The sequence below is a fragment of the Amblyraja radiata genome, chromosome 2 (genome assembly GCF_010909765.2).
Source record: "Amblyraja radiata isolate CabotCenter1 chromosome 2, sAmbRad1.1.pri, whole genome shotgun sequence".
Taxonomy (NCBI): domain Eukaryota; kingdom Metazoa; phylum Chordata; class Chondrichthyes; order Rajiformes; family Rajidae; genus Amblyraja; species Amblyraja radiata.
This window is the reverse complement of record NC_045957.1, coordinates 121917780-121942932: the sequence shown is the minus strand read 5'-3', so window position 1 is coordinate 121942932 and position 25153 is coordinate 121917780. Positions and strand designations below refer to the sequence as shown.

At 46.0% G+C, this 25153-nt stretch overlaps 1 protein-coding gene across 5 annotated transcripts in view; it reads left to right on the top strand.

The window, feature by feature from the left end:
• The window catches only part of prpf4b (pre-mRNA processing factor 4B), a 72508-nt gene that overhangs the window by 36164 nt on the left and 11191 nt on the right, over window positions 1-25153 (top strand). For all 5 annotated transcript variants that reach the window (XR_004410397.1, XR_004410393.1, XR_004410392.1 and 2 more), the window contains exons 7-13: window positions 3351-3424; window positions 5589-5679; window positions 8445-8592; window positions 12538-12675; window positions 17708-17861; window positions 19104-19218; window positions 22623-22774. Coding sequence is in view for 1 of the 5 variants with exons in the window: in XM_033014678.1 (XP_032870569.1) it covers window positions 3351-3424; window positions 5589-5679; window positions 8445-8592; window positions 12538-12675; window positions 17708-17861; window positions 19104-19218; window positions 22623-22774 (872 nt within the window). In the remaining 4 variants the exon portion in view is untranslated. The remainder of the gene's footprint in view (window positions 1-3350; window positions 3425-5588; window positions 5680-8444; window positions 8593-12537; window positions 12676-17707; window positions 17862-19103; window positions 19219-22622; window positions 22775-25153) is intronic.

The window sequence follows — 25153 nt, the reverse complement described above, 5'->3', positions numbered from 1 at the left end:
GTGGGCTGAGGAATGGTAGATGGAATTTCATAAATGATAGGAGCAGAATCAGGCCATTTGGTCCATCGCGTCTACTCCACCATTCAATCATGGCTGATCTGTATTTCCCTCTCAACCCCATTCTCCTGCCTTCTCCCCACAACCCCTGACACCTGTACTAATCAATTGATGTAATTTAATACAGAGAAATGTGAGGTGTTGTCTTTTGGAAATACAGGGGCAGGACGTACACAATGAATGGCAATGCTTTGGGGAGTGTGGGCAGAGGGATCTAGGACTGCTGGTATATAGTTATTTGAAAATAGCGTCACAGGTAGATATGGCGGTCAAAAAGGCTTTTGGCACATTGGCCTTCATCAGGTGGATTATTGAGTATAGAAGTTGGGAGGTCATGCTGCAGTTATACAAGACATTAGGTTTTTTTTTGGAATTAATTTTAATAGAAGCAATTGTACAAGGAATAGGCGATCGACATAACAGTTATACAATTATTGTACAGCTTCATTTTTAACGTAAGAACCTAAATCCAAAAAAAAAGGGGAAAAATGAAAGAAAGAGAGAAAAAAGGAAAATGGAGAAAGAAAAGTAAAATAGGAAAACGCGAGAAAAAGATCCCCTAAGCTACCAAAGAAGTGCAAAAGAAAAGAAAAGAAAAGATGGAGATATACCTTCCCCCCCTCACCCATCCCTGGCATCGGGTTTAAGACATTAGTGAAGCCACGTTTGGAGTATTGTGTCCAGATTTGGTCACGGTGTGACAGGAAAAACGTTGTCATGCTGGAAAGGGTGGAGAGATTTGTGAGGGTGTTGCCAGGTCTCCAGGTCCTGAGATATAGGGAGAGGTTGAGCAGGCCAGAACTCTATTCCTCAGAGCACAGGAAGATGAGGGGCGAGGGAACAGAATAGCAACCGATTCACCATAACAATATGTTTCGTGCAGAGAATGTAGGCGGATGTAGAGGCTTGTGTTGTGCATCGTGCAGTCCGAGAGAAGAGAAAGGTGGCGCGGTGCCGCGGCGGTAGAATCGCTGCCTCACAGCGCTAGAGACCCGAGTTCAATCCTGACTACAGGTGCTGTCTGAGCGGAGTTTGTACGTTCTCCCCGGGACCGCGTGGGTTTTCTCCGAGATCTCCGGTTCCAGCCACACTCCAAAGACGTGCAGGTTTGTAGGTTAATTGGCTTGGTGCAGGGATCGCTGGTCGGTGCCGACTTGGTGGGGTGAAGGGCCTGTTTCCGCACTGTATCTCTAAACTAAACTGAACTAAAGCTGGTGGACTGGTGCACAGAAGGAAAAAGGACCTCTCCAGGTTGGTAGCTAGTGTTCCTGAGTCTGGTTGTGCGCGCTTTCAAGCTACTGTACCTTCTGCCGGGTGGAAGCGATGAGAGGAAGGGATAACTGTGGTGGGACATCTTTGATTATCCCTGGGATGGCGGGACTGTCATATGAGGAAAGATTGAAAAGACTAGGCTTGTATTCACTGGAGTTTAGAAGGATGAGGGGATATCTTATAGAAACATATAAAATTATAAAAAGACTGGACAAGCTAGATGCAGGAAAAATGTTCCCAATGTTGGGCGAGTCCAGAACCAGGGGCCACAGTCTTAGAATAAAGGGGAGGTCATTTAAGACTGAGGTGAGAAAAAACATTTTCACCCAGAGAGTTGTGAATTTGTGGAATTCCCTGCCACAGAGGGCAGTGGAGGCCAAGTCACTGGATGGATTTAAGAGAGAGTTAGATAGAGCTCTAGGGGCTAGTGGAATCAAGGGATATGGGGAGAAGGCAGGCACGGGTTATTGATAGGGGACGATCAGCCATGATCACAATGAATCGAAGGACTGAATGGCCCCCTCCTGCACCTATTTTCTATGTTTCTATTATGTTGGCTGCTTTCCCGAGGCAGCGTGAAGTGTGGATAGATTGGAGCCATTGAGCATGGGAAGATGATGTATTTCTGTCTGCTTGTTTGTTGGATGGTGCTCATCTTGGTCGGGTGCAAGCGTACAAATTAAAGTTATTTTAATTTTCAATTTCTATCGTTTAATTGATTGTTGCCAATACTATCAATATATCTTGATTAGTACGGATGTCGGGGGTTATGGGGCGAAGGGAGAAGGTTATTAAAGATGTTATAGCAGCGCATTTGCAAAGCCGTGACAGGATCGGTCAAAGTCAGCATGGATTTATGAAGGGGAAATCATGCTTGACTAATCTTCAGGAATTTTTTGAGGATGTAACAAGTAGAATGGGTAAGGGAGAGCCAGTGGATGTGGTGTATCTGGAGTTTTAAAAAGCCTTTGACAAAGTCCCACACAAGAGATTAGTGTGCAAAATTAGAGCACATGGTATTGGGGTAGGGTTTGACATGGATAGACAACTGGTTGGCAGACAGGAAACAAAGAGTAGGAATTAACGGGTCCTTTTCAGAATGGCAGGCAGTGACTAATGGGATACCGCAAGGCTCGGTGCTGGGGCCCCAGTTGTTTACGATATATTAACGATTCAGACGAGGGAATTAAATGTGACATCTCCAGGTTGGCAGGGTGGCAGTGTGAGCTGTGATGAGGATGCTATGAGGCTACAGGGTGAAGTTGGGTGAGTGGGCGGATGCTGCATAATGTCGATAAATGTGAGGCTTTGGTGGCAAGAACAGGAGGGCAGATTATTACCTGAATGGTGTCAGATTAGGAAGAGAGGAGGTGCAACGAGACCTGGGTGTCCTTGTACATCAGTCACTGAAAGTAAGCATGCAGGTACCGCAGGCAGTGAAGAAAGCTAATGGCATGTTGGCCTTCATTGCGATAGGATTTGAGTTTAGGAGCAAGGAGGTCCTAATGCAGTTGTTCAGGGCCCTGGTTAGACCGCACCTGGAGTATTGTGTGCAATTATGGTCTCCTAATTTGAGGAAGGACATTATTGCTATTGAGGGAGTGCAGCGTAGGTTCATGAGGTTAATTCTCGGGATGGCGGAACTGACATATGATTAAAGAATGGGTCGACTGTGTTTGTATTCACTGGAATTTAGAAGGATGTTTTCAAGAGAGTTAGATTTAGCTATTGGGGTTAAAGGAATCAAGGGATATGATCATATTAAATGGTGGTGCTGACTCGAAGGGCTGAATGGCCTACTCCTGCACCTATTTATCTATGTTTCTAAGGCAGGAGAATGGGGTTGAGAGATAGATCAGCCATGATTGAATGGCGTAGTAGACTTGATGGGCCGAATGGCATAATTCTGCTCCTATCACGTGAACTTGTATGGGATCGTGTTTCTCTTGTCCATTGATGAAATGATTATACTTTAAAGTTTTGAACAATAGTGACTGAAATGAGTTAATTATTTCATGCAGGAGCTGCTCTGAAGAAGCCAACTGTTCCAGATATGTTTACAGAATCTGATGACATGTTTGCTGCTTATTTTGATGTACGTATACTCTATCTTTATAAAGGTTGCATATTAAAGACTGTTGGTGACTTTTCAGTTTGCCTTAGAATGTGGATCATGGAAAAGCTTTTCACCGTGCCTTAGTGCACGTGACAATAAACTCAACTAAACGTGGGGTCCCGATCTGAAAAATCACCTATCCATGTTCTCCAGAGATGCTGCCTGACCTGCTGAGTTACTCCAGCACTCTGTGAAACGTCACTTATCCATGTTCTCCAGAGATGCTGCCTGACCTGCTGAGTTACTCCAGCACTCTGTGAAACGTCACCTATCCATGTTCTCCACAGATGCTGCCCGACCCGCTGAGTTACTCCAGCACTCTGAAACGTCACCTATCCATGTTCTCCAGAGATGCTGCCTGACCTGCTGAGTTACTCCAGATTTTTGTGTCTATCTACAGTTTTACCAGAGATGGACACTGCGCTGGAGTAACTCTGGTGGGGGTCAGGCAGCATCTCGGAACCCTTCTTCAGACCCAAAACGTCACCTATTCTTTTTCTCCAGAGAAAGTCAAGTCGTCACTTATTTCTATAGCACATTTAAAAAACAACTCTCATTGGCCAAAGTGCTTTACATTGGTGGAGGTACTAACGTTATACAACATTGGTTCATAGATTAAGTACATACATAATACATACATACAGCCCTCCCTCAGAGGACGTCAAGAAAGGCTTGAGAGTAAAGATGAGTTTTAATTCTCGACTTAAAGGAGTTGATGGAGGGGACAGTTCTGATGGGAAGAGGGATGCTGTTCCACAGTCTAGGAGCTGCAACCGCAAAGGCAAGGTCACCCCTGAGCTTATGCCTACACCGCCGGATGTTCAGTAACCCCAGGTCGGCTGATCTGTAAGGCATAGTGGGAGGCAATACAACACTATATTTTTGGGATGATGTGGGAGGCAATGCTACATGGATAGGAAAGATTTAGGGGGGTTGTGTACAAAGGAACTGTAGAGAAGGAACTGCAGATGCTGATTTCTAGAAAGATATGGGTCTACTGTATCTTGGTCAGCATGGGCAAGTTGGGCCTAAGAGCCTGTTCCCGTGCTATATGACTATTATATTTGGATTTTCTAAAATGAGGCCTTGTTCTTCAAATTCAAGAGAGACAAGAGACATTTATTTGTCACATGTACCAATTGGTACAGTGAAATGTGTGGTCTCCATACAGCCATACGAATAAAAAAGAGCACAGAACACGATAGTCTTTAACATAGACATCCCCACACAGCGGAACCAAAGTTTCCCACTGTGAGGGAAGGCACCAAAGTTCAGTCATCCTCCTCCGTCGTCCTCTGTTGTTCACCCGTAGTTCAGGTCCACCATCAATTTTCTGGCAACTGGCGGTTGAACATCTCCTTTAATCTGGAATCTGCATGAGATTCCACCTTCAGGGTGATTCCACCCACGCTTCAAAATAAAGTACCCCACCTATCCATGTTCTCCAGAGATGCTGCCTGACCCGCTGAGTTACTCCAGCACTCTGTGAAACGTCACCTATCCATGTTCTCCACAGATGCTGCCTGACCCGTCATTATTTGTAAACCTGTAGCTCCTTGTGTCTCTAGAAAAGTGCAACGCGGGAACGGGTGCTTCAGCCTACAATGTCTGTTTCCAAGATAATACCAAGATAAACTGACTCCTTTGCCCGCACATGATCCACTCCCCGCATGTCAAGTGAAGTCAAGTCAAGTTTTATTCGTCACTGGCACATAAAGTGCAGTGAAATGAATTTGCCAGCAGCGATCCATGTGCCTATCTAAAATCGTCTTAAATCCCACTATCGTATCTGCCTCCACCACCACCCCTGGCAGCGCGTTCCAGGCACCCACCACCCTCTGTGTAAAAAACAAAAACTTGCCCCGCTCATCTCCTTAAAGCTCTGCTCTTCTCAGCTTAAAGCCATGCCCTCTTGTCATTGATGTTTCCACCCTGAGGGGAATAGGTGTCTAACTTGTTTTTTACTGCAAATGCATATAATAAAAAATTGCAATGCTGTTTTATGACAGTCATTTTTTTAATCAATTGGTTGTTATTGTTTCAAATATATGTTGACTGTTTTGCTTACTGGCTCTTTACACACAGGATATTGTTTATTGTTAATATGCATATTTAGAAATCTGGTCTGTGCATTTGTTTCCAGAGTGCCCATTTGAGAGCGGCAGGCTTTGGGAAGGATTTCAAAGAAAATCCCAATCTCAGGGATAACTGGACCGACGCAGAAGGATATTATAGTGAGTATTTGTGTATACAGTGTGTACAATGAGTTCTTGTGTATGTGACGCCTTCCTGATTTACTCGCCGGAAGAAATGCAAGGCGACAGCCACAAACGGCTGGGGTAACTCAGCGGGACAGGCAGCGTCTCTGGAGAGAAGGAATAGGTGACGTTTCAGATCGAGACCCTTCTTCGGAAGAAATGCAGCCAGCAGAGTTTCAACAGTGGTGCAGCAGTAGAGTTGCTGCCTCACAGCACCAGAAACCCGGGTTCGATCCTGACCTCGGGTGCTGTCTGAGTGCCGTATGCACGTTCTCCCTGTTTGCTCCGGGTGCTCTGGTTTTCTGGTAAATTGTTGGTTTGTAGGGAATGGATGGGAAAGTGGGATAACATACAACCCCGTGTGAACAATTGATGGTTGGTATGGCCTCGTTGGGCCGAAGGGCCTGTTTCCACGCTGTATCTTTCAATTCAATTTCATTTGTCAGTTTCACCTCAAAGCCTTTAACTATCGAATGGCATGGGAAGGTTTAATATAAAGGTGTATCCTGTACTTTAACCACATAATCAGGTCTGTTGCTTCATACCTTGGACGTTCTGAACTGGTTGAGGGTTAAGGAGACGTACAGAACGGAAACAGGCCCTTCGGCACTACTCATCCATGCTGAGCAAGATGTCCCATTGGCTCATATCCCTGGTGTTTCTATATATATGGATGATCAGCCATGATCATATTGAATGGCGGTGCTGGCTCGAAGGGCTGAATGGCCTTTTCCTGCATCTATTGTCTACTGTCTGTAACAATTTAAACCTTTCTTATCCATATACCCGTTCAATTTTCTTTAAACTGTTCTTGCAGCACCAGCCTCAACTACTACCACTTGCACCTTGTTCTACATACCACAGACTATCTGAGTGAAATAGTTGCCCCTCAGGTTCCTATTAAATCTTACCCCTGTCAACTTGATTCCCCTACCCTGCGTGAAAAACTCTACACATTCACCCTATCTGTGTCCCCCCCCCCCCTCATTTCAGTTGTCATGTGTACCGAGGTACAGTGAAAAGCTTTTTGTTGTGTGCTAACCAGTTCTTGTGCTTTGGTTAGTATATGTCTAGTAAACAACTTAATTAAGCATTACCAGAGATGGACACTGCGCTGGAGTAACTCTGGTGGGGGTCAGGCAGCATCTCGGAACCCTTCTTCAGACCCAAAACGTCACCTATTCTTTTTCTCCAGAGATGCTGCCCGACCCGCTGCGTTTCTCCAGCACTTTGTGTCCATCTTCGGCATAAACCAGCATCTGCAGTTCCTATCCTGTTATACATTAGTATAACAGATAATGCTTAATTACATTATAATGTTCATTACTTATGTTGCATTCAAAGTACTGACTGCAAGCAATTCTGAGGAATCTGGAGAGAGCGCACCAGAAATGTGGCGCATTCTGGACTCCTTTTTTAAAGAAAGTCAAGTCGTCACTTATTTCTATAACACATTTAAAAAACAACTCTCGTTGGCCAAAGTGCTTTACATTGGTGGAGGTACTAACGTTATACAACAGTGGTTTATAGATTAAGTGCATACATAATACATACATATAGCCCTCCCTCAGAGGACGTCAAGAAAGGCTTGAGAGTAAAGATGAGTTTTAATTCTCGACTTAAAGGAGTTGATGGAGGGGGCAGTTCTGATGGGAAGAGGGATGCTGTTCCACAGTCTAGGAGCTGCAACCGCAAAGGCACGGTCACCCCTGAGCTTATGCCTACACCGCGGGATGTTCAGTAACCCCAGGTCGGCTGATCTGTAAGGCATAGTGGGAGGCAATACAACACTGTATTTTTGGGATGATGTGGGAGGCAATGCTACATGGATAGGAAAGATTTAGGGGGGTAGTGTACAAAGGAACTGTAGAGAAGGAACTGCAGATGCTGATTTCTAGAAAGATATGGGTCTACTGTATCTTGGTCGGCATGGGCAAGTTGGGCCTAAGAATCTGTTCCCGTGCTATATGACTATTATATTTGGATTTTCTAAAAGGAGGCCTTGTTCTTCAAATTCAAGAGAGACAAGAGACATTTATTTGTCACATGTACCAATTGGTACAGTGAAATGTGTGGTCTCCATACAGCCATACGAATAAAAAAGAGCACAGAACACGATAGTCTTTAACATAGACATCCCCACACAGCGGAACCAAAGTTTCCCACTGAGGGAAGGCACCAAAGTTCAGTCATCCTCCTCTGTCGTCCTCTGTTGTTCACCCATAGTTCAGGTCCGCCACCAATTTTCTGGCAACTGGCGGTTGAGCATCTCCTTTAATCTGGAATCTACATGAGATTCCACCTTCAGGGTGATTCCACCCACGCTTCAAAATAAAGTACCCCACCTATCCATGTTCTCCACAGATGCTGCCTGACCCGCTGAGTTACTCCAGCACTCTGTGAAACGTCACCTATCCATGTTCTCCACAGATGCTGCCTGACCCGCTGAGTTACTCCAGCACTCTGTGAAACGTCACCTATCCATGTTCTCCAGAGATGCTGCCTGACCCGCTGAGTTACTCCAGCACTCTGTGAAACGTCACCTATCCATGTTCTCCACAGATGCTGCCTGACCCGCTGAGTTACTCCAGCACTCTGTGAAACGTCACCTATCCATGTTCTCCACAGATGCTGCCTGACCCGCTGAGTTACTCCTTCATTTTGTGCATGTTTTTTTCTGCTCATGTAATATAACTGTTCAAGTTAGAATCATTGTTAATGAGTGTGTGTTTATTTTTCAGGAGTGAATATTGGGGAGGTTCTGGATAAGCGTTACAGTGTATATGGTTACACTGGGCAGGGAGTCTTCAGTAACGTTGTACGTGCCAGAGATATGGCCAGAGCCAGCCAGGAGGTGGCAGTGAAAATCATCAGAAGCAACGAGCTCATGTAAGTCGACTCTCGGCTGCAGCTATTCTCCTATTGATCGGACCAGCGTGAGGTGTAAATGGAGTCAATGGAAGGGAGGTTGGTTTGTGCGATGGTCTGGGCTGCGTCCACAATTCTCTGCAATTCCTTGCGGTCTTGGATGGAGCCGTTCCCCAAACTGTGATGTGTCCCGATAAAATGCTTTCTTTGGCGCATCTGTAGAAGTTTGTGAGAGTTGTTGGGGACATAGAAACATAGAAACATAGAAAGTAGGTGCGAGAGTAGACCACCAGGTCCGTCGAGCCCGCACCGCCATTCGCTCATGGCTGAACACTAAACAGACACACTTACCCACAAACAGTAGACACAAGACACAGAACACAAGACACTACCCTCCCCTTTATACCGCTATCACCCCTCTCCACCCCAAGAACCTCGTGATCTCCTGGGGGAGGCAAAAAAACGGATAAAAACCCAGGTCCAATTCGGGAAAAAAATCCGGGAAATTCCTCTCCGACCCCAATCCAGGCGATCGACACTTGTCCAGGAGATCACTCAGGTCTTACTATACTAACCATACCTAGGTCCATATCCCTGCCCTCTCCCCGTAGCCCCTTATCCCCTTGGCAGCTAAAAAACCATCTATTTTAGTCTTAAATATATTTAAAGTTTCTGCTTCCACTGCTCCCTGGGGCAGTGAATTCCATAAATTAACCACCCTCTGGGTGAAGAAGTTCTTCCTCATCTCAGTTTTAAAAGAGCCCCCCCTTATTCTGCAACTATGTCCCCTAGTTCTAGTTTCCCCGATCATTGGGAACATCCTCGGTGCATCCACCCGATCAAGGCCCCTCACGATCTTATATGTTTCAATGAGATCGCCTCTCATTCTTCTAAACTCCAAAGAGTAGAGTTCCAGCCTACTTAACCTTTCCTCATATGTCAATCCCCTCATTGCAGGAATTAATCTTGTAAACCTTCGCTGCACTGCCTCCAGGGCTAGTACATCCTTTCTTAAGTATGGACCCCAGAACTGTACACAGTATTCCAAATGTGGTCTCACTAATACTGTGTACAGCTGCAGCAAGACCTCCGTGTTTTTATACTCAATCCCCCTAGCAATAAAGGCCAAAACTCCATTGGCCTTCCTGATTGCTTGCTGCACCTGCATACTAACTTTTAGTGATTCATGTACTACTACCCCTAGATCCCTTTGCGTTGCATTACAACGCAGCTCCTCCTCATTTAGAAAATAACTTGCCCTATCATTTTTTTTCCCAAAGTGAATGACTTCACATTTATTAGTATTAAATTTCATCTGCCAAGTTGTTGCCCACTCACCTAGCTTATCTATATCCTTTTGCAGACTCTTCCTATCCTCCTCATCCCCTACTTTTCCTCCCATTTTTGTATCGTCCGCAAATTTTGATATATTACACTTGGTTCCCTCCTCCAAATCATTTATATAAATTGTGAACAACTGGGGTCCCAGCACCGACCCTTGCGGAACCCCGCTAGTTACCGGTTGCCATCCCGAGTATGAACCATTTATCCCCACTCTCTGCTTCCTATTTGTTAGCCAATCCTCTACCCATGCTAATATATTACCCCCAATCCCATAATTTTTTATTTTTAGCAATAGTCTCTTATGTGGCACCTTGTCAAAAGCCTTTTGGAAGTCCAAGTATACCACATCCACCGGTTCCCCTTTATCCACCCGGGTTGTTACTTCCTCAAAGAATTCGAGCAGATTCGTTAAACAGGACTTCCCCTTCACAAAACCATGCTGGTTCTGTCCGATGAAGTCATGTTTATCCAAGTGCCCCGTTAGTGTTTCTTTAATAATTGTCTCTAACATTTTACCCACCACCGATGTTAGACTAACCGGTCTATAGTTACCCGCCTTCTGTTTACTTCCTTTTTTAAATATAGGTGTTACATTGGCCATTTTCCAATCCACTGGGACCGTTCCTGCCTCCAGGGAGTTTTGGAAAATTATCACCAATGCATCCACAATCCCCACCGCTATCTCCCTCAAGACCCTTGGATGTAATCCATCAGGCCCAGGGGATTTATCCTCCTTCAGTCTCATTAATTTCCCTAATACCACCTCCTTGGTGATCTTAATAGTATTTAGCTCCTCCATTCCTACCGCCCCCTGTTTATCCAGCGTTGGAATATTTTTTGTGTCTTCTATGGTGAAGACTGATACAAAATACTCGTTTAATGCCTTTGCCATTTCCATGTTCCCCACCAACAACTCTCCAGTCTCACCCTCCAATGGACCAACGTTCACCTTAGCCACCCTTTTTCTTTTTATATAGCTATAAAAACTCTTACTATTAGTTTTTATGTTGTTCGCTAAATTCCTTTCATAGTCTATTTTCCCCGTCTTAATTAATCTCTTAGTTATTTTTTGCTGACCTTTAAATGCTTCCCAATCCTCTACCCTCCCACTATCTCTGGCTACCTTATATGCCCTTGCCTTCAGCCGAATACTATCCTTTATAGTTTTACTGAGCCATGGCTGACTGTTCTTACCCTTACCCCTTTTTTTCTTCATAGGAATAAATTTTTCTTGAAGGTTATACAGTATACCCTTAAACGTACACCACTGCTCATGTACCGTCTTATTCTTGAGTCTGCTATCCCAGTCAACTTTGATCAGCTCAGTCCTCATACCTTCATAATCCCCCTTATTTAGACTAAGCACCCTAGCCTGAGTTTCAACCTGCTCCCCTTCTATTTGAATATGGAATTCGACCATATTGTGGTCACTTGTTCCCAACGAGTCCCTAACTATGACATTTTTAATTAATCCTGCTTCATTACACAGGACCAGATCCAAGATTGCCTCCCCCCTTGTCGGTTCGGTGACATACTGTTCTAGGAACCCGTCTCTAATACATTCTATAAACTCTTCCTCTAGTCTACCCTGCCCAGTTTGGTTTGCCCAATTAATATGAAAATTGAAGTCCCCCATGATTACAGCAGTTCCCTTTTTACATGCGTCAACTATTTGCAGATTTATGTTCTGACTAACAGCGTCACAGCTATTTGGAGGTCTATAAATTACACCCACTAGTGTTTTTTTCCCCTTATTATTCTCTATCTGTACCCAAGCTGTTTCACTATCCTGATCCTTCAACGCAATATCCTTCCTCTCTATTGCCGTTATTCCCTCCCTTATTAAAAGGGCCACCCCTCCTCCCTTTCTTTCCTGTCTATCTTTCCTAATTGTCGAACATGCCGAACTTCCTAAGCCTTCCAAGGAAGTAGAGGCGTCGGTGTGCTTTCTTGGTCGTAGCTTCAATATGGGTGGTCCAGGAGATGTTCTTGGTGATATTGACTCCTGGGAATTGGAAGTTTTCAACCATCTCTACTTCGGTGCCGTCAATGCAAACTGGGGTATGTGTACCGCTTCACTTGCAGGCTATACTAAAAGCTGGTAAATCAAGCCAGCCTAAAAGGTGCCCGTAGAGTACTATCTGATCTGTTTAAGCCCTGTCCCACTATACGAGTTCATTCAAGAGCTCTCCCGAGTTTTAAAACTCGTGGAAGCACGTAGAATGTGCGTTGGAGCTCGGGACGTCCCTTTGCGGCTCGTATCGCTAACGGCAGGTACTCGAGAAACTCGGTAAGCTCGGGAAGACTCGTGAAGATGTTTCAACATGTTGAAAAATGTCCACGAGAGCCCCGAGTACCGACGAGCAGCCATTACCGTAAATTTCCGAGTTCGAATCAGGGCAAACTCGGGAGAACTCTTAAATGAACTCGTACAGTGGAACAGGGCTTTTTGGAGAGCATGCAAAGCATAGCTTTTCACTGTACCTCAGTACACGTGACAATAATAAACCTTAACATAAATCATTACCGGGGTAGACAGCAGCAAAGCAATGTTTCTCACGTTACTGGCGTCCAGCTTTCTCCTTCCGAGCCTAAGTAAGGTTGATTGTGTTTGTGTGACAGGCAGAAGACGGGGTTGAAGGAGCTGGAGTTCCTGAAGAAGCTGAACGATGCCGATCCAGATGACAAGTTCCACTGCCTGAGGCTCTTCAGGCATTTCTACCACAAGCAACATCTCTGCTTGGTCTTTGAACCTCTGAGGTAACTAGCTGCCGAGTAACTCTGAATATAAATCCCCTGCGATGGACACAAGATGCTGGAGTAACTCAGCGGGACAGGCAGCATCTCTGGAGAGAAGGAACGGGTGACCTTTTGGGTGGACACTCTTCTTCAGACTGAGAGTCAGGGGAGGGGGAGACTAGAGATATGGAAAGGTAAGGTGTGAAAACTGCAGATCAAAGCAGACGATGATCGAGGAAATGTAGAATGGTTCATTGTTAGCTGAGGGGAAGAGAAGGTGACAACGAGGCATACAATCAGTCAAATTAATCGGAAGGAGTCAAGTCAAGAGAGTTTATTGTCGTGTGTCCCTGATAGGACAATGAAATTCTTGCTTTGCTTCAGCACAACAGAATATAGTAGGCATGAATACAGAACAGATCAGTGTGTCCATATACCACTATATAAATATATACACACATCGATAAATAAGCAGATAAAGTGCACAAAAGCAGTTAATGGTCTATTAATGTTCAGAGATTTGTTTCAGTTGAGTTTAATAGCCTGATGGCAGTGGGGAAGCAGCTATTTCTGAACCTGGACGTTGCAGTCTTCAGGCTCCTGTACCTTCTACCTGAAGGCAGCGGGGAGATGAGTGTGTGGCCAGGATGGTGTGGGTCCTTGATGCTGCCAGCCTTTTTGAGGCAGCGACTGCGATAGATCCCCTCGATGGTCTATCGCAGTCAGAGCCGATGATGGACTGGGTAGTGCTTACTACTTTTTGTAGTCTTTTCCGCTCCTGGGCGCTCAAGTTGCCGAACCAAGCAATGATGCAACCGGCCAGCATGCTCTCTACTGTGCACCTGTAGAAGTTAGAGAGAGTCCTCCTTGACATACCGACAGTGTGCCATTCTGGCACCATGTTTTCTCGGGGAGAGTTCAGAAAGGTGAATCGAGGAATTGGCTTTCCTTTAACATGGTTGGAATATTAACTTCAATGTTGGCATTATGCTTCATTAAAATCACCTCTTGTCCACAGAGAACAAGCCACCATTCTGTTGGGTGATAAGTGTTCGGTTTTGTCCTTGTTCGATGACAAGCACAATTCCCTGGCTCTGTTTGGCTCCAGTTAATTATTTCCTCCCTCAGCTAACCCACCAAATATGAATGTTTTTCCCCTGTTTTCTTAAACTGCCAACTGCAAGCTGATTTTATGAATCTTCTTAGAGTAGACTTAGCTGTACAGTGACCCAGCGGTAGAGTTGCTGCCTCACAATGCCTGAGACCCGGGTGCTGTCTGCACGGATTTGTATGTTCTCCCCGTGACCTGCATGGGTTTTCTCCGAGAACTTCGGTTTCCTCCCACACTCCAAGGACGTACAGGTTTGTAGGTTAATTGGCTTGGTGTAAATGTAAAATTGTGTGTGTAGGATAGTGTTAATGTGCAAGGATCGCTGGCCGGTGCCGGCTTGGTGGGTCGAAGGACATGTTTCCAAAGCGTATCTCTAAACTAAACTGAACCAGACTAAAAGCATGTATTGGGCCTGTCCCACTTAGGCGATTTTTCAGGCGACTGCCTGTGACTGTCAAGTTGCCGGCAGTCGCCTGAAAAACCGGCAACTGGAACGGCGACTGTCAGAGTGGAACACGCACGCACGTGGGGGACAGGGCAAGCGGGGGGGAGCGCTGTCAGTGAAATTCACACAGTGCAAAGCCAATGTGATACAGACACACGCCGTGATGAACAGGAAGGATGGCGCTGTAATTAAGAAGCTAAAAAGCACAGTGTACGGTAAGTCCTTTAAAAGAGGGGGGGGAGAGAAGGAGTGGAGACAACTTTTAAGAAGCCAGAGAAACACGGCTGTGAAGTTCGGTGGACATTTAACATTACCGGTCGGTTATCCTTGCTTCTGAAAACTACTGCTTACGTTTGTTTCCCCCCCCCCAATGAGCCAATGAAATTCACCGGTCAGCACCGGCTACAACCTAAGAGAACCTTCGGCCTCCTGGCGACTCACTAGGATCTCCTGACAACCCACCTACAGCACGAGAATTCTCGCTACTCTCCATGGCGGCAACACGTCGAAAAATTCACGGCGACCATAATGAGGCCGCGACCAGTTCCCAGAATGCGGGAACTTCTCACGACCATGAAGGCGACTCCCCGGCAACCACCCGCGAACATGTGGCGACTCCATAGTCTCCTGCAGTCGCCTAAAAAGTTGCCTAAGTGAGACAGGCCGATTAGAGCCTGATGTCAGAGGTTATTGATTGTAGTGGAATTGATTGTAGACTTTAGGAGAGCTCCCCCTCCCCTCACCCTACTCACCATCAACAACACCACAGTCACATCCGTGGAGTGTTTTAATTTCCTGGGAACCATCATCTTCAAGGACCTTAAGTGGGGGGGGCTACCATCGACTCCACAGTCAAAAAGACACAACAGAGGATGTATTTCCTACGGCAGCTGAAGAAGCACAATCTGCCACAGGCAATGATGGTCCAATTCTACACGGCCATCGTAGAGTCTGTCCTCACATTCTCCATCATGGTCTGGTTTGGCTCAACCACCAAGCACAACACCCGGAGGCTGCAGCGAATCGTCCGATCAGCTGAGAAGGTTGTTGGCTGCAACCTTCCCTCCATTGATGAACTGTACACTGCAAGGGCCAGGAAGCGAGCGGGCAAGATCATCTCTGGCCACTCTCACCCTGGCCACAAACTCTTTGAATCACTTCCCTCTGGAAGGCGAGTCCGGATTGCCAAAGCTGCCACAGCCAGACATAAAAACAGTTTTTATCCACGAGTAGTTGCTCTACTCAACAGCCAAAAATCTGTAGCCTCCCTTTGATCTGGTATTTTGTTGGTTCACATGCTTGATCAATGGTGTTTTATCATTAATGTTTTATTATTATTAATGTTTAGTGTTTTCTGAGTCATTCGTAACTGTCACTGTATGTCATGTTGTTACTTGTGGGCGGAGCACCAAGGCAAATTCCTTGTATGTGAATACTTGGCCAATAAACTTACTTACCTTTTGACTGGAGTCGATGGTAGCCCCCCATTTAAGGTCCTTGGAGATGATGGTTCTCAGGAACTTAAAAGACTCCACAGATGTGACTGTGGTGTTGATGGTGAGTGGGGTGAGGGGAGTGGGAGCTCTTCTAAAGCCTACATCAATTCCACTGTCTTCAGGGCATTGAGCTCCAGGTTGTGCAGGTAGATGGGACTAGAGGAAAATAGCGTTCGGCACGGACTTGAAGGGCCGATATGGCCTGTTTCCGTGCTGTAATTGTTATATGGTTGCGATGGCACCAGGACGCCAGCTGTGTCACTTCCTGTCTGCAGGCAGATTCCTCCCCATTCTGGATCAGTCCAATCAAGGTTGTGTCGTCCGCAAACTTGAGAAGCTTGACAGAGGAGTCAGTGGAGGTGCAGTCGTTGGTGTAGAGAGAGTAGAGGAGAGGGGAGAGTACGCAGACTTGCGGTGCTCCAATGCTGAGGATTTGCGGGTCCGAGATGTGCTTTCCCATTCTTTGCTGAGAGAATGGAGCGGCTGGGCTTGTATACTCTGGAGTTTAAAGGATGAGAGGGTATCTCATTGAAACATATAAGATTGTTAAGGGTTTGGATGCGCTAGAGGCAGGAAACATGTTCCCAATGTTGGGGGAGTCCAGAACCAGGGGCCACAGTTTAAGAATAAGGAGTAAGCCATTTAGAACGGAGACGAGGAATTGTACAATTGTACAGATAATACAATTATTGTACAGCTTCATTTTTAACTTTTTAACCTGAAAATGAAAAAAGAACTGAGAAAGAGAACAAGAGAGGGAAAAAGTGAGAAGTGAAAAGATAGCTCAATAAAAGAACAAAGGAAAGACATCTAAACTACCAAACTAGTGTGGCCGAAAAAAATAAAGATAAGAAAAGAGAAAAAGAAAGGTGGAGGTATACCTGCCCCTCGCCCCCCCCCCCGTCCACCTCACCCAGCCTGGGATCGGATTGTTATTGTTATAGCCATGCTATTGTTGTAAGAATTCGGTGAAGGGTGTCCATGTCTTGAGAAATTGATCTGTTTTTTCCGCCAAGACAAGCCTAATGTTTTCCAAATGTAGTGTCTCGAACATGTTTGTGATCCACATCTTCACTGTAGGGACTGTTGTCTGTTTCCAAAATCTAAGTATTCGTTTTTTCGCCGTTATCAGGCCACAGTTAAGGAAACGTCTTTGAAATTGTGTTAGCTCAGAACAGGCTTCTGACATACCTAGTGTGATCAATTTTATGTCGGGGTCCAATTTTATTTTAAGTATGTTAGAAAAGATATCAAAAATTCCCCTCCAGAAGTTTTGTGATTTTGCACAGGAAGCAAAAGAATGGGTTATGGTTGCTTCTTGGAGGAGACATTTATCACAAATAGAGACATTTGGGAAGATCTTATTCAATTTAGACTTTGAGTAATAAAGTCTATGCAGTATTTTAAATTGTATTAGCGAGGGCCTAACTTTAAGAGAACAGTAGTGTATATATAGAAGGCTTTCCTCCCAACTAGCCTTTGAAATTGTTAGATCCAGTTCGTCTTCCCAAGCTCGCATAATTATTTCCGACAATGGAATGTGTAAATTTAAAAGGGTATTATAAAGGTATGATATTAACTTATTTGAATCCGACTTTCTATTCGTGAATGGCGGAGTAGACTTGACGGGCCGAATGACCTAATTCTTCTATCACGTGAACTTATTCAGTCCTTTGAACCTGCTCCACCATTCCTTCAAGATAGCGGCGGAGGTGTGGATTGGTGCCGCTGGGGTCTCACCTCCCGCCACCTAGGCGGCACTCTGGGGGTTCAGAGGTCGGTCGTCGGAGACGAGGGGTCGATGTGTGGGTGGAGTGGAGTGGGCCGCTGGAGGCCCCGCAGCAGCCTGGGGCTCAATTAGATCGGGCACCGCTCCTATAGGCCAAGCCCGCTGAGTTACTCCGGCACTCTGCCTTCCGTGCAACATTCCACTTTCTGCAGTTCCTGTGTCTTCCTCCGTTTCATTTCATTATATCATTAAAACTCTGCCTTCTCTTTCAGCATGAATTTGCGAGAAGTGCTGAAAAAATATGGGAAAGATGTTGGTCTTCATATAAAGGCGGTGAGATCATACAGTCAGCAGCTGTTCCTTGCTCTGAAGCTGTTGAAGAGATGCAACATCCTCCATGCTGACATCAAACCTGACAATATCCTGGTAAATTTATACCTTCTATAACCATATAACAATTACAGCACGGAAACAGGCCATCTCGGCCCTGCAAGTCCGTGCCGAACAACTTTTTACCCTTAGTCCCACCTGCCTGCACTCATACCATAACCCTCCATTCCCTTCTCATCCATATGCCTATCCAATTTATTTTTAAATGATACCAACGAATCTGCCTCCACCACTTCCACTGGAAGCTCATTCCACACCGCTACCACTCTCTGAGTAAAGAAGTTCCCCCTTATGTTACCCCTAAACTTCTGTCCCTTAATTCTGAAGTCATGTCTATCTCAGCAACATCCTGGTAGTATAATTGTGTGCACGAGGTCGAACCTCCCCGAGTGAGAATGTTTTTCACTTGGATCCCCATTAAGTCTTGCCAGCTTTTAAAAGAGCGACTCTTCAGGCATGACATTCTTCCGATTTTTTTCCTGATTTTCCCCCCCCCCCCCTATTTGTCCATTTTTTGTGCCTGATTATTTGGCGGCCAATCAACCGCTGTCTCGAAGGGGGTTGTGCCCAATCACCAACCAGCTTCCCTTAAAATTCCCGTACAATCAACAAATCGGTCTCCTCCCGTCCAGCCAGCCTCTGTCTCCAATGGCGTTGTGTCCAATCACACAAGGCGCCGGCCAATCAGACGCAGTCTCCGAGGGGCGTCGCGGCCAATCACCAACCAGCTTCCCTTACTGAAGCAGAAGATGGCTGCAGCCAAAATCACCTTTTCTGTGTTGTTTGCGCACAGTGCTAGGCAAAGAGACATTTCGAGTAACATTTTTTGTAAAGATTTTCTTAGCTGTATGGTCATTTATTTCATGAAATGTTTATCTTTTGGGGGTTATTTTATTGGCTAAGTCTAATTCTCAGCTTCAGTTATGTAAACTACCAGCAGAAAGCTAGGAATCACTTTCAATTTATCGAAAATGCAGGAGCATCCGGGGGGGGGAGGGGGGTGTTCAGGGGGCTCCTGCATTTTCAATAAATTGGTTGGTGTGGGCAAGTTGGGCCGATGGGCTGTATCACTCAATAATATAAGATCTTCAAAATGGTTTTCTTGAAATGAGCATGACTGGAATCAGCATGTCTGTCCTTGATTAGGGTTCGAATCGCTGCTTCTTTTGTTTCGGGCCACACTTTCTGCTACAATCACATGTGAATTTGCCCCATCTCTCCGCATTGGTCACCGCTTACAAATGTGAACACCAATTACAATTTATTTCTATATTCTAGGTAAACGAATCCAAAACCATCCTAAAGCTTTGTGACTTTGGTTCAGCTTCTCATGTGGCTGATAACGATATAACTCCGTACCTCGTCAGCCGATTCTACCGTGCGCCTGAAATCAGTGAGTTTTAAGTCTTTATTTCGCCGGGTGGGAATTTGCGTAACCTGTCGAATAACATTCGTTTCACTGCAATTCCTCCGCTATTGCATCTGTTTGAGTGTCCTGATTACTGATGTTGAGGGTGGCACAGTAACACAGTAGAGTCGCTGCCTCACAGCGCCAGAGACCCAGGTTCAATCCTGACCAGGGGTCCTATCTGTACGGAGCTTGTACGCTCTCCCTGTGACCGCGTGTGTTTTCTCCGGGTGCTCCAGATTCTTCTCACACTCCAAAGACTTGTAGGTTGATTGGTTTCTGTAAATTATCCCCAGTGTATAGAATAGAAATAGTGTACGCTGGGCAGTGCGGACTCGGTGGGCCAAAGGGCCTGTTTCCGCGCTGTATCTCTGGGCACAGCTTCTTAGTTTGCCCACTTATTTTAGACTTTAGAGACTCAGCGAGGAAACAGTCCCTTTGGCCCACCATGCCCGCGCCAACCAGCGGTCCCTGTATACTAGCACTATCCTACACACTATGGACAATTAAAAGCCCTGTCCCACGGTACGAGTTCATTCCAAGAGCTCTCCCGAGTTTGCCGTGATTTGAACTCGGAGATTTACGGTAATGGCCGCTCGTCGGTACTCGGGACTCTCGTAGACATTTTTCAACATGTTGAAAAATCTTCACGCGTCTTCCCGTGCTTACCTGCCGTTAGCGAGTCTTCCCGAGTACCTGCCGTTAGCGTTACGAGCTGCTAAGAGACGTCCCCGAGCTCCGACGTACCCGCTACGTTCATTCTCCGTGCTTACCACGACCCGAAACCTCCCATTCCCAACCTCTGGAGATGCTGCCTGTCCCGCTGAGTTACTCCAACTTTTGGTGTCTATCTTCTGGGTTTACTGGTCGAGGATGGGCCAGGTGGGAGCCAGAGGATGCACTGCCAGGAACAAAGGAGGATCCGCCGTGGGACAAATGAGGACTGCCGTGAGGGGGGGCGGGGGGGGAAGGAAGGCCTTGTGCGGGATACTTTGTAACTTCGTCGGTGTCATTTATGTGCCGACTCTATGCATACCTTGGGTATGCAAAACTATGAATCACACTATGACTCGTCACCTGACAATAAAGTGTTCATTCATAGAGTCATGGAGTGATACAGTGTGGAAACGGGCCCTTCGGCCCAACTCGCCCACACCGACCAACAGTCCCGGCTACACTAGTACCACTTGCCTGCGCTTGGTTCATATCCCTACTAACCTGTCCTATCCATGTACCTGTCCAACTGTTTCTTAAACGATCGGATCGTCCCAGCCTCAACTACCTCCTCCGGCAGCTTGTTCTGAACACCCACCAGCTTGTTTCTGAACCCCTCGGATTCCTATTCTTCTTTTCCCCTTCACCTTGAACCATGGCTGAGACTGACCGTGGCTGACAAGGAACGTCAGGGACAGTATAAAAATAAAAGAGAAGAAATACAATGTAGCAAAGATGGGCGGGAAGCAAGAGGATTGGGTAATGTTTAAAGAGCAACAGAAGATAACTAAAAAGGCAATACGAGGAGACAAGATGAGGTACGAAGGTAAGCTAGCCAATGTGAAGGAGGATAGTAAAAGTTTATTTAGATATGTGAAGAGGAATAAATTAGGTAAGACCAAAGTTGGACCCTTGAAGACTAAAAAAGGTGAATTTATTATGGGGAACAAGGAAATGGCAGATGAGTTGAACAGGTACTTTTGGATCCGTCTTCATTAAGGAGGACACAAACAATCTTCCTGATATACTAGTGGCCAGAGGATCTGGGGTGACGGAGGAACTGAAGGAAATCCACATTAGGCAGGAAATGGTGTTGGGTGGACTGATGGGACTGAAGGCTGATAAATCCCCAGGGCCTGATGGTCTGCATCCCAGGGTACTCAAGGAAGTGGCTCTAGAAATCGTGGATGCATTGGTGATAACTTTCCAATGTTCTATAAACTCAGGATCAGTTCCTGTGGATTGGAGGGTAACTAATGTTATCCCACTCTTTAAGAAAGGCAGGAGAGAGAAAATAGGGAATTATAGACCAGTTAGCCTGACATCAGTGGTGGGGAAGATGCTGGAGTCAATTATAAAAGATGAAATAGCGGCACATTTGGATAGCAGTATCAGGATTAGTCGGAGTCAGCATGGATTTACGAAGGGGAAATCATGCTTGACTAATCTTCGAGAATATTTTGAGGATGTGACTAGGAAAATGGACAAGGGAGAGCCAGTGGATGTAGTATACCTGGACTTACAAATAGCATTTGATAAGGTCCCACATAGGAGATTAGTGGGCAAAATTAGGGCACATGGTATTGGGGGTGGAGTGCTGACATGGATGGAAAATTGGTTGGCAGACAGGAAAGAGTAGGGATTAGCGGGTCAGTTTCAGAATGGCAGGCAGTGACTAGTGAGGTACTGCAAGGCTTGGTGCTGGGACTGCAGCTATTTACAATATACATCAATGATTTAGATGAAAGGATTCAAAGTAACATTAGCAAATTTGCAGATGACACAAAGCTGGGTGGCAGTGTGAACTGTGAGGAGGATGCTATGAGAATGCAGGGTGACTTGGACAGGTTGGGTGAGTGGGCATGGCAGTTTAATGTAGATAAATGTGAGGTTATCCACTTTGGTAGCAAAAACAGGAAGGCAGATTACTATCTAAATGTTGTCAAGTTGGGAAAAGGGGAAGTACAACGGGATCTGGGGATCCTTGTACATCAGTCAATGAAAGTAAGCATACAGGTACAGCAGGCAGTGAAGAAAGCGAATGGCATGTTGGCCTTTATAACAAGAGGAGTTGAGCATAGGAGCAAAGAGGTCCTTCTGCAGTTGTACAGGGCCCTAGTGAGACCACACCTGGAATATTATGTGCAGTTTTGGTCCCCTGATTTGAGGCAGGACATTCTTACTATTGAGGGAGGCCAGTTCTCTGGATACTTTCAAGAGAGGGCTAGATAGGGCTCCTAAAGAGAGCAGTCAGGGATTATGGGGAGAAGGCAGGAACGGGGTACTGATTGGGGATGATCAGCCATGATCACATTGAATGGCGGTGCTGGCTCGATGGGCCAAATGGCCTACTCCTGCCCCTATTGCCTATTGTCTGTGTCCTCTGGTCCTCGATTGCCCTACTCTGGGCACGAGATTCTGTGCATCTACGCGATCTATTCCTCTCATGATCTTATACACCTCCATAAGATCACCCCTCATCCTCCTGCGCTCCATGGAGTAGAGTCCCAGCCTGCTCAACCTCCCCCTATTGCTCACACCCTCTAGTCCTGGCAACGTCCTCGTAAATCTTTTCTGAACCCTTTCATTCATATATGTGTTCAGTTGAGCAAAGACTTAGAAATATGAGCATTTTCGGTGTCGCAAAAGATAACCATGTTGTCTCTCCCTTCCAGTCATTGGGAAGATTTATGATTATGCCATAGACTTGTGGTCAGTCGGCTGCACCCTTTATGAACTGTACACGGGGAAAATTCTCTTTCCTGGCAAAACCAACAATCACATGCTGAAACTCATGATGGACTTAAAGGGCAAAATGCCAAATAAGGTATGAAAATCATCTTCAAATATTATTTCTACTCGTTGGATAATGGGCAGCTCAGCTTGTAGAAATCATTTGTATTTGCCCACGGTATTATGATGATAATTTCTAATTTGCTATCGTCTCAGATTATAAAATATTAGTAGAAAAAATATGGTTAAAAAAATCTTTAAAGTTTGTTTCAAAAATTGATATATTGATGTCTGATTTTTTTCAGAGAATCGTTTAGAAACATAGAAACATAGGAAATAGGTGTAAGAGTAGGCCATTCGGCCCTTCGAGCCAGTACCTCCATTCAATATGATCATGTCCGATCATCCAAAATCAGTACCCCATTCCTGCTTTTTCCCCATATCCCTGAATTCCTTTAGCCCAAAGAGCTAAATCTTGAAAACATCCAGTGAATTGGCGTCCACTGCCTTCTGTGGCAGAGAATTCCACAGATTCACAACTCTCTGGGTGAAAATGTTTTTCCTCATCAGCCCTACATGGCCTATAACTTATTCTTAAACTATGTGACCCCTGGTTCTGGACTCCCTCAACATTGGGAACATGTTTCCTGCATCCAGCCTGTCCAATCCCATAAGAATTTTGTTTCCATAAGATTCCCTCTCATCCTAAATTCCAGTGAATATAAGCCCAGTCGATCCATTCTTTGCTTGTTATGCCATGCTAAGAGATTTAGTTGACAAAGGCTCTCTGTACTTGTCTAAATCTTATGTGTGTCTACCGGGCAGAGCATTGTGTGGCAAGTCAACACCAATCAACAGCACTGGTGCAATGGGTAGAGCTCCTGCCTCACGCCGCCAGTGACCCCGGTTCGATCCTGACCTCAGGTGCTGTCTGTGACTGCATGGGTTTCCTCCGGGTGCTCTGGTTTCCTTCTACATCCCACAAGACGTGTGGGTTTGTAGGATATTTGGCCCTCTGTGAAATTACCCCCTGGTGTGTAGGGAGTGGATGGCAAAGTGGGATAACATGGACGGGTGATGGCCATGATCACAGTGAATGGTGTTGCTGGCTCGAAGGGCCGAATGGCCTACACTTGCACCTGTTGCCTATTGTCTATCGATGGTCGGCGTGGTCTCAGTGGGCCGATGGATGTTATTTTGGTTTGATCGATTGAAAGACGCAGCGTGGAAATAGGTCATTCGGCCCAACAAGAGCATGCTGACCATCGATCACCCGTTCAAACTAGTTCTCCTTTGCTGTATCTCTCAACTAAATGGGCTTCGGGATGACCTTGTATGAAAAATTGACATGGGCGGCATATTGGCTGAGCGGGTAGAACTGCTGCCTCACAGCACCAGAGACCCTGGTTCGATACTGACCTTTGGGTGTTGTCTGTGTGGAGTTTGCACATTCTCCCTGTTTGCTCCGGGTGCTACAGTCTCCCCCACATCCCATAAGACGTGCGGGGTTGGTAGGTTAGCCTCTTAATATTTCCCCTTGGTCTACTAAGGCAGTTCGTCGTTGTCTACAACCTCGCTCTGGCAGCTCCTGCGATGGCGCTGGTGCCAAACTGTAACGGCCCTGCTGTTCCTTTGGATCGATCAGCGACGTGGAGAGGGGGGACGTGCTGCATGGGCAACAGCCTGTCCTCCACATGACATCGCCCAGGCTTGCATCCGACCACACATCACCTGCAAACTATGATGCATCACCCATGGTCATGGGGGCCGAGGGGGGCCTACTACTACTACGACTAGATCAGTGTAATCCCACTTTCTCATCCACTCCCAACACACCAACTTTCAGGTCATGAGTTAAGGAGTGTATGGAGCGTTTGGCGGCCCTGGGCCTGTACTCGCTGGAGTTTAGAAAGATGAGGGGGGACCTCATTGAAACTTACCGAATAGTGAAAGGCCCGGATAGAGTGGATGTGGAGAGGATGTTTCCACTAGTGGGAGAGTCTAGGACCAGAGGTCACGTCCTCAGAATTAAAGGACGTTCCTTTAGGAAGGAGGTGAGGAGGAATTTCTTTAGCCAAAGGGTGGTGAATCTGTGGAATTCAGTGCCGCAGACGGCTGTGGAGGCCAAGTCAATGGATAATTTTACGGCAGAGATAGATAGATTCTTGATTAGTGCGGGTGTCAGAGGTTACGGGGAGAATGGGGCTAGGAGGGAGAGATAGATCAGCCATGATTGAATGGCGGAGAGGACTTGGATGGGCCGAATGGCCTAATTCTGCTCCTATCACTTATAACCAATCTACCCATGCTGCCACTTTGAGGGAACTGCGTGCCTGCACTGGTGGATGCCTGCACTCTACAACACTCCCTGGGGCCCTGCTGTCCACAGTGAGGGTCTGTGACTTGTAACGGGTCAGTCTGTACCACGTTATAAAACGGCATCTCTTTCCGTCTGCGTTTCTCTAGAGGCGGC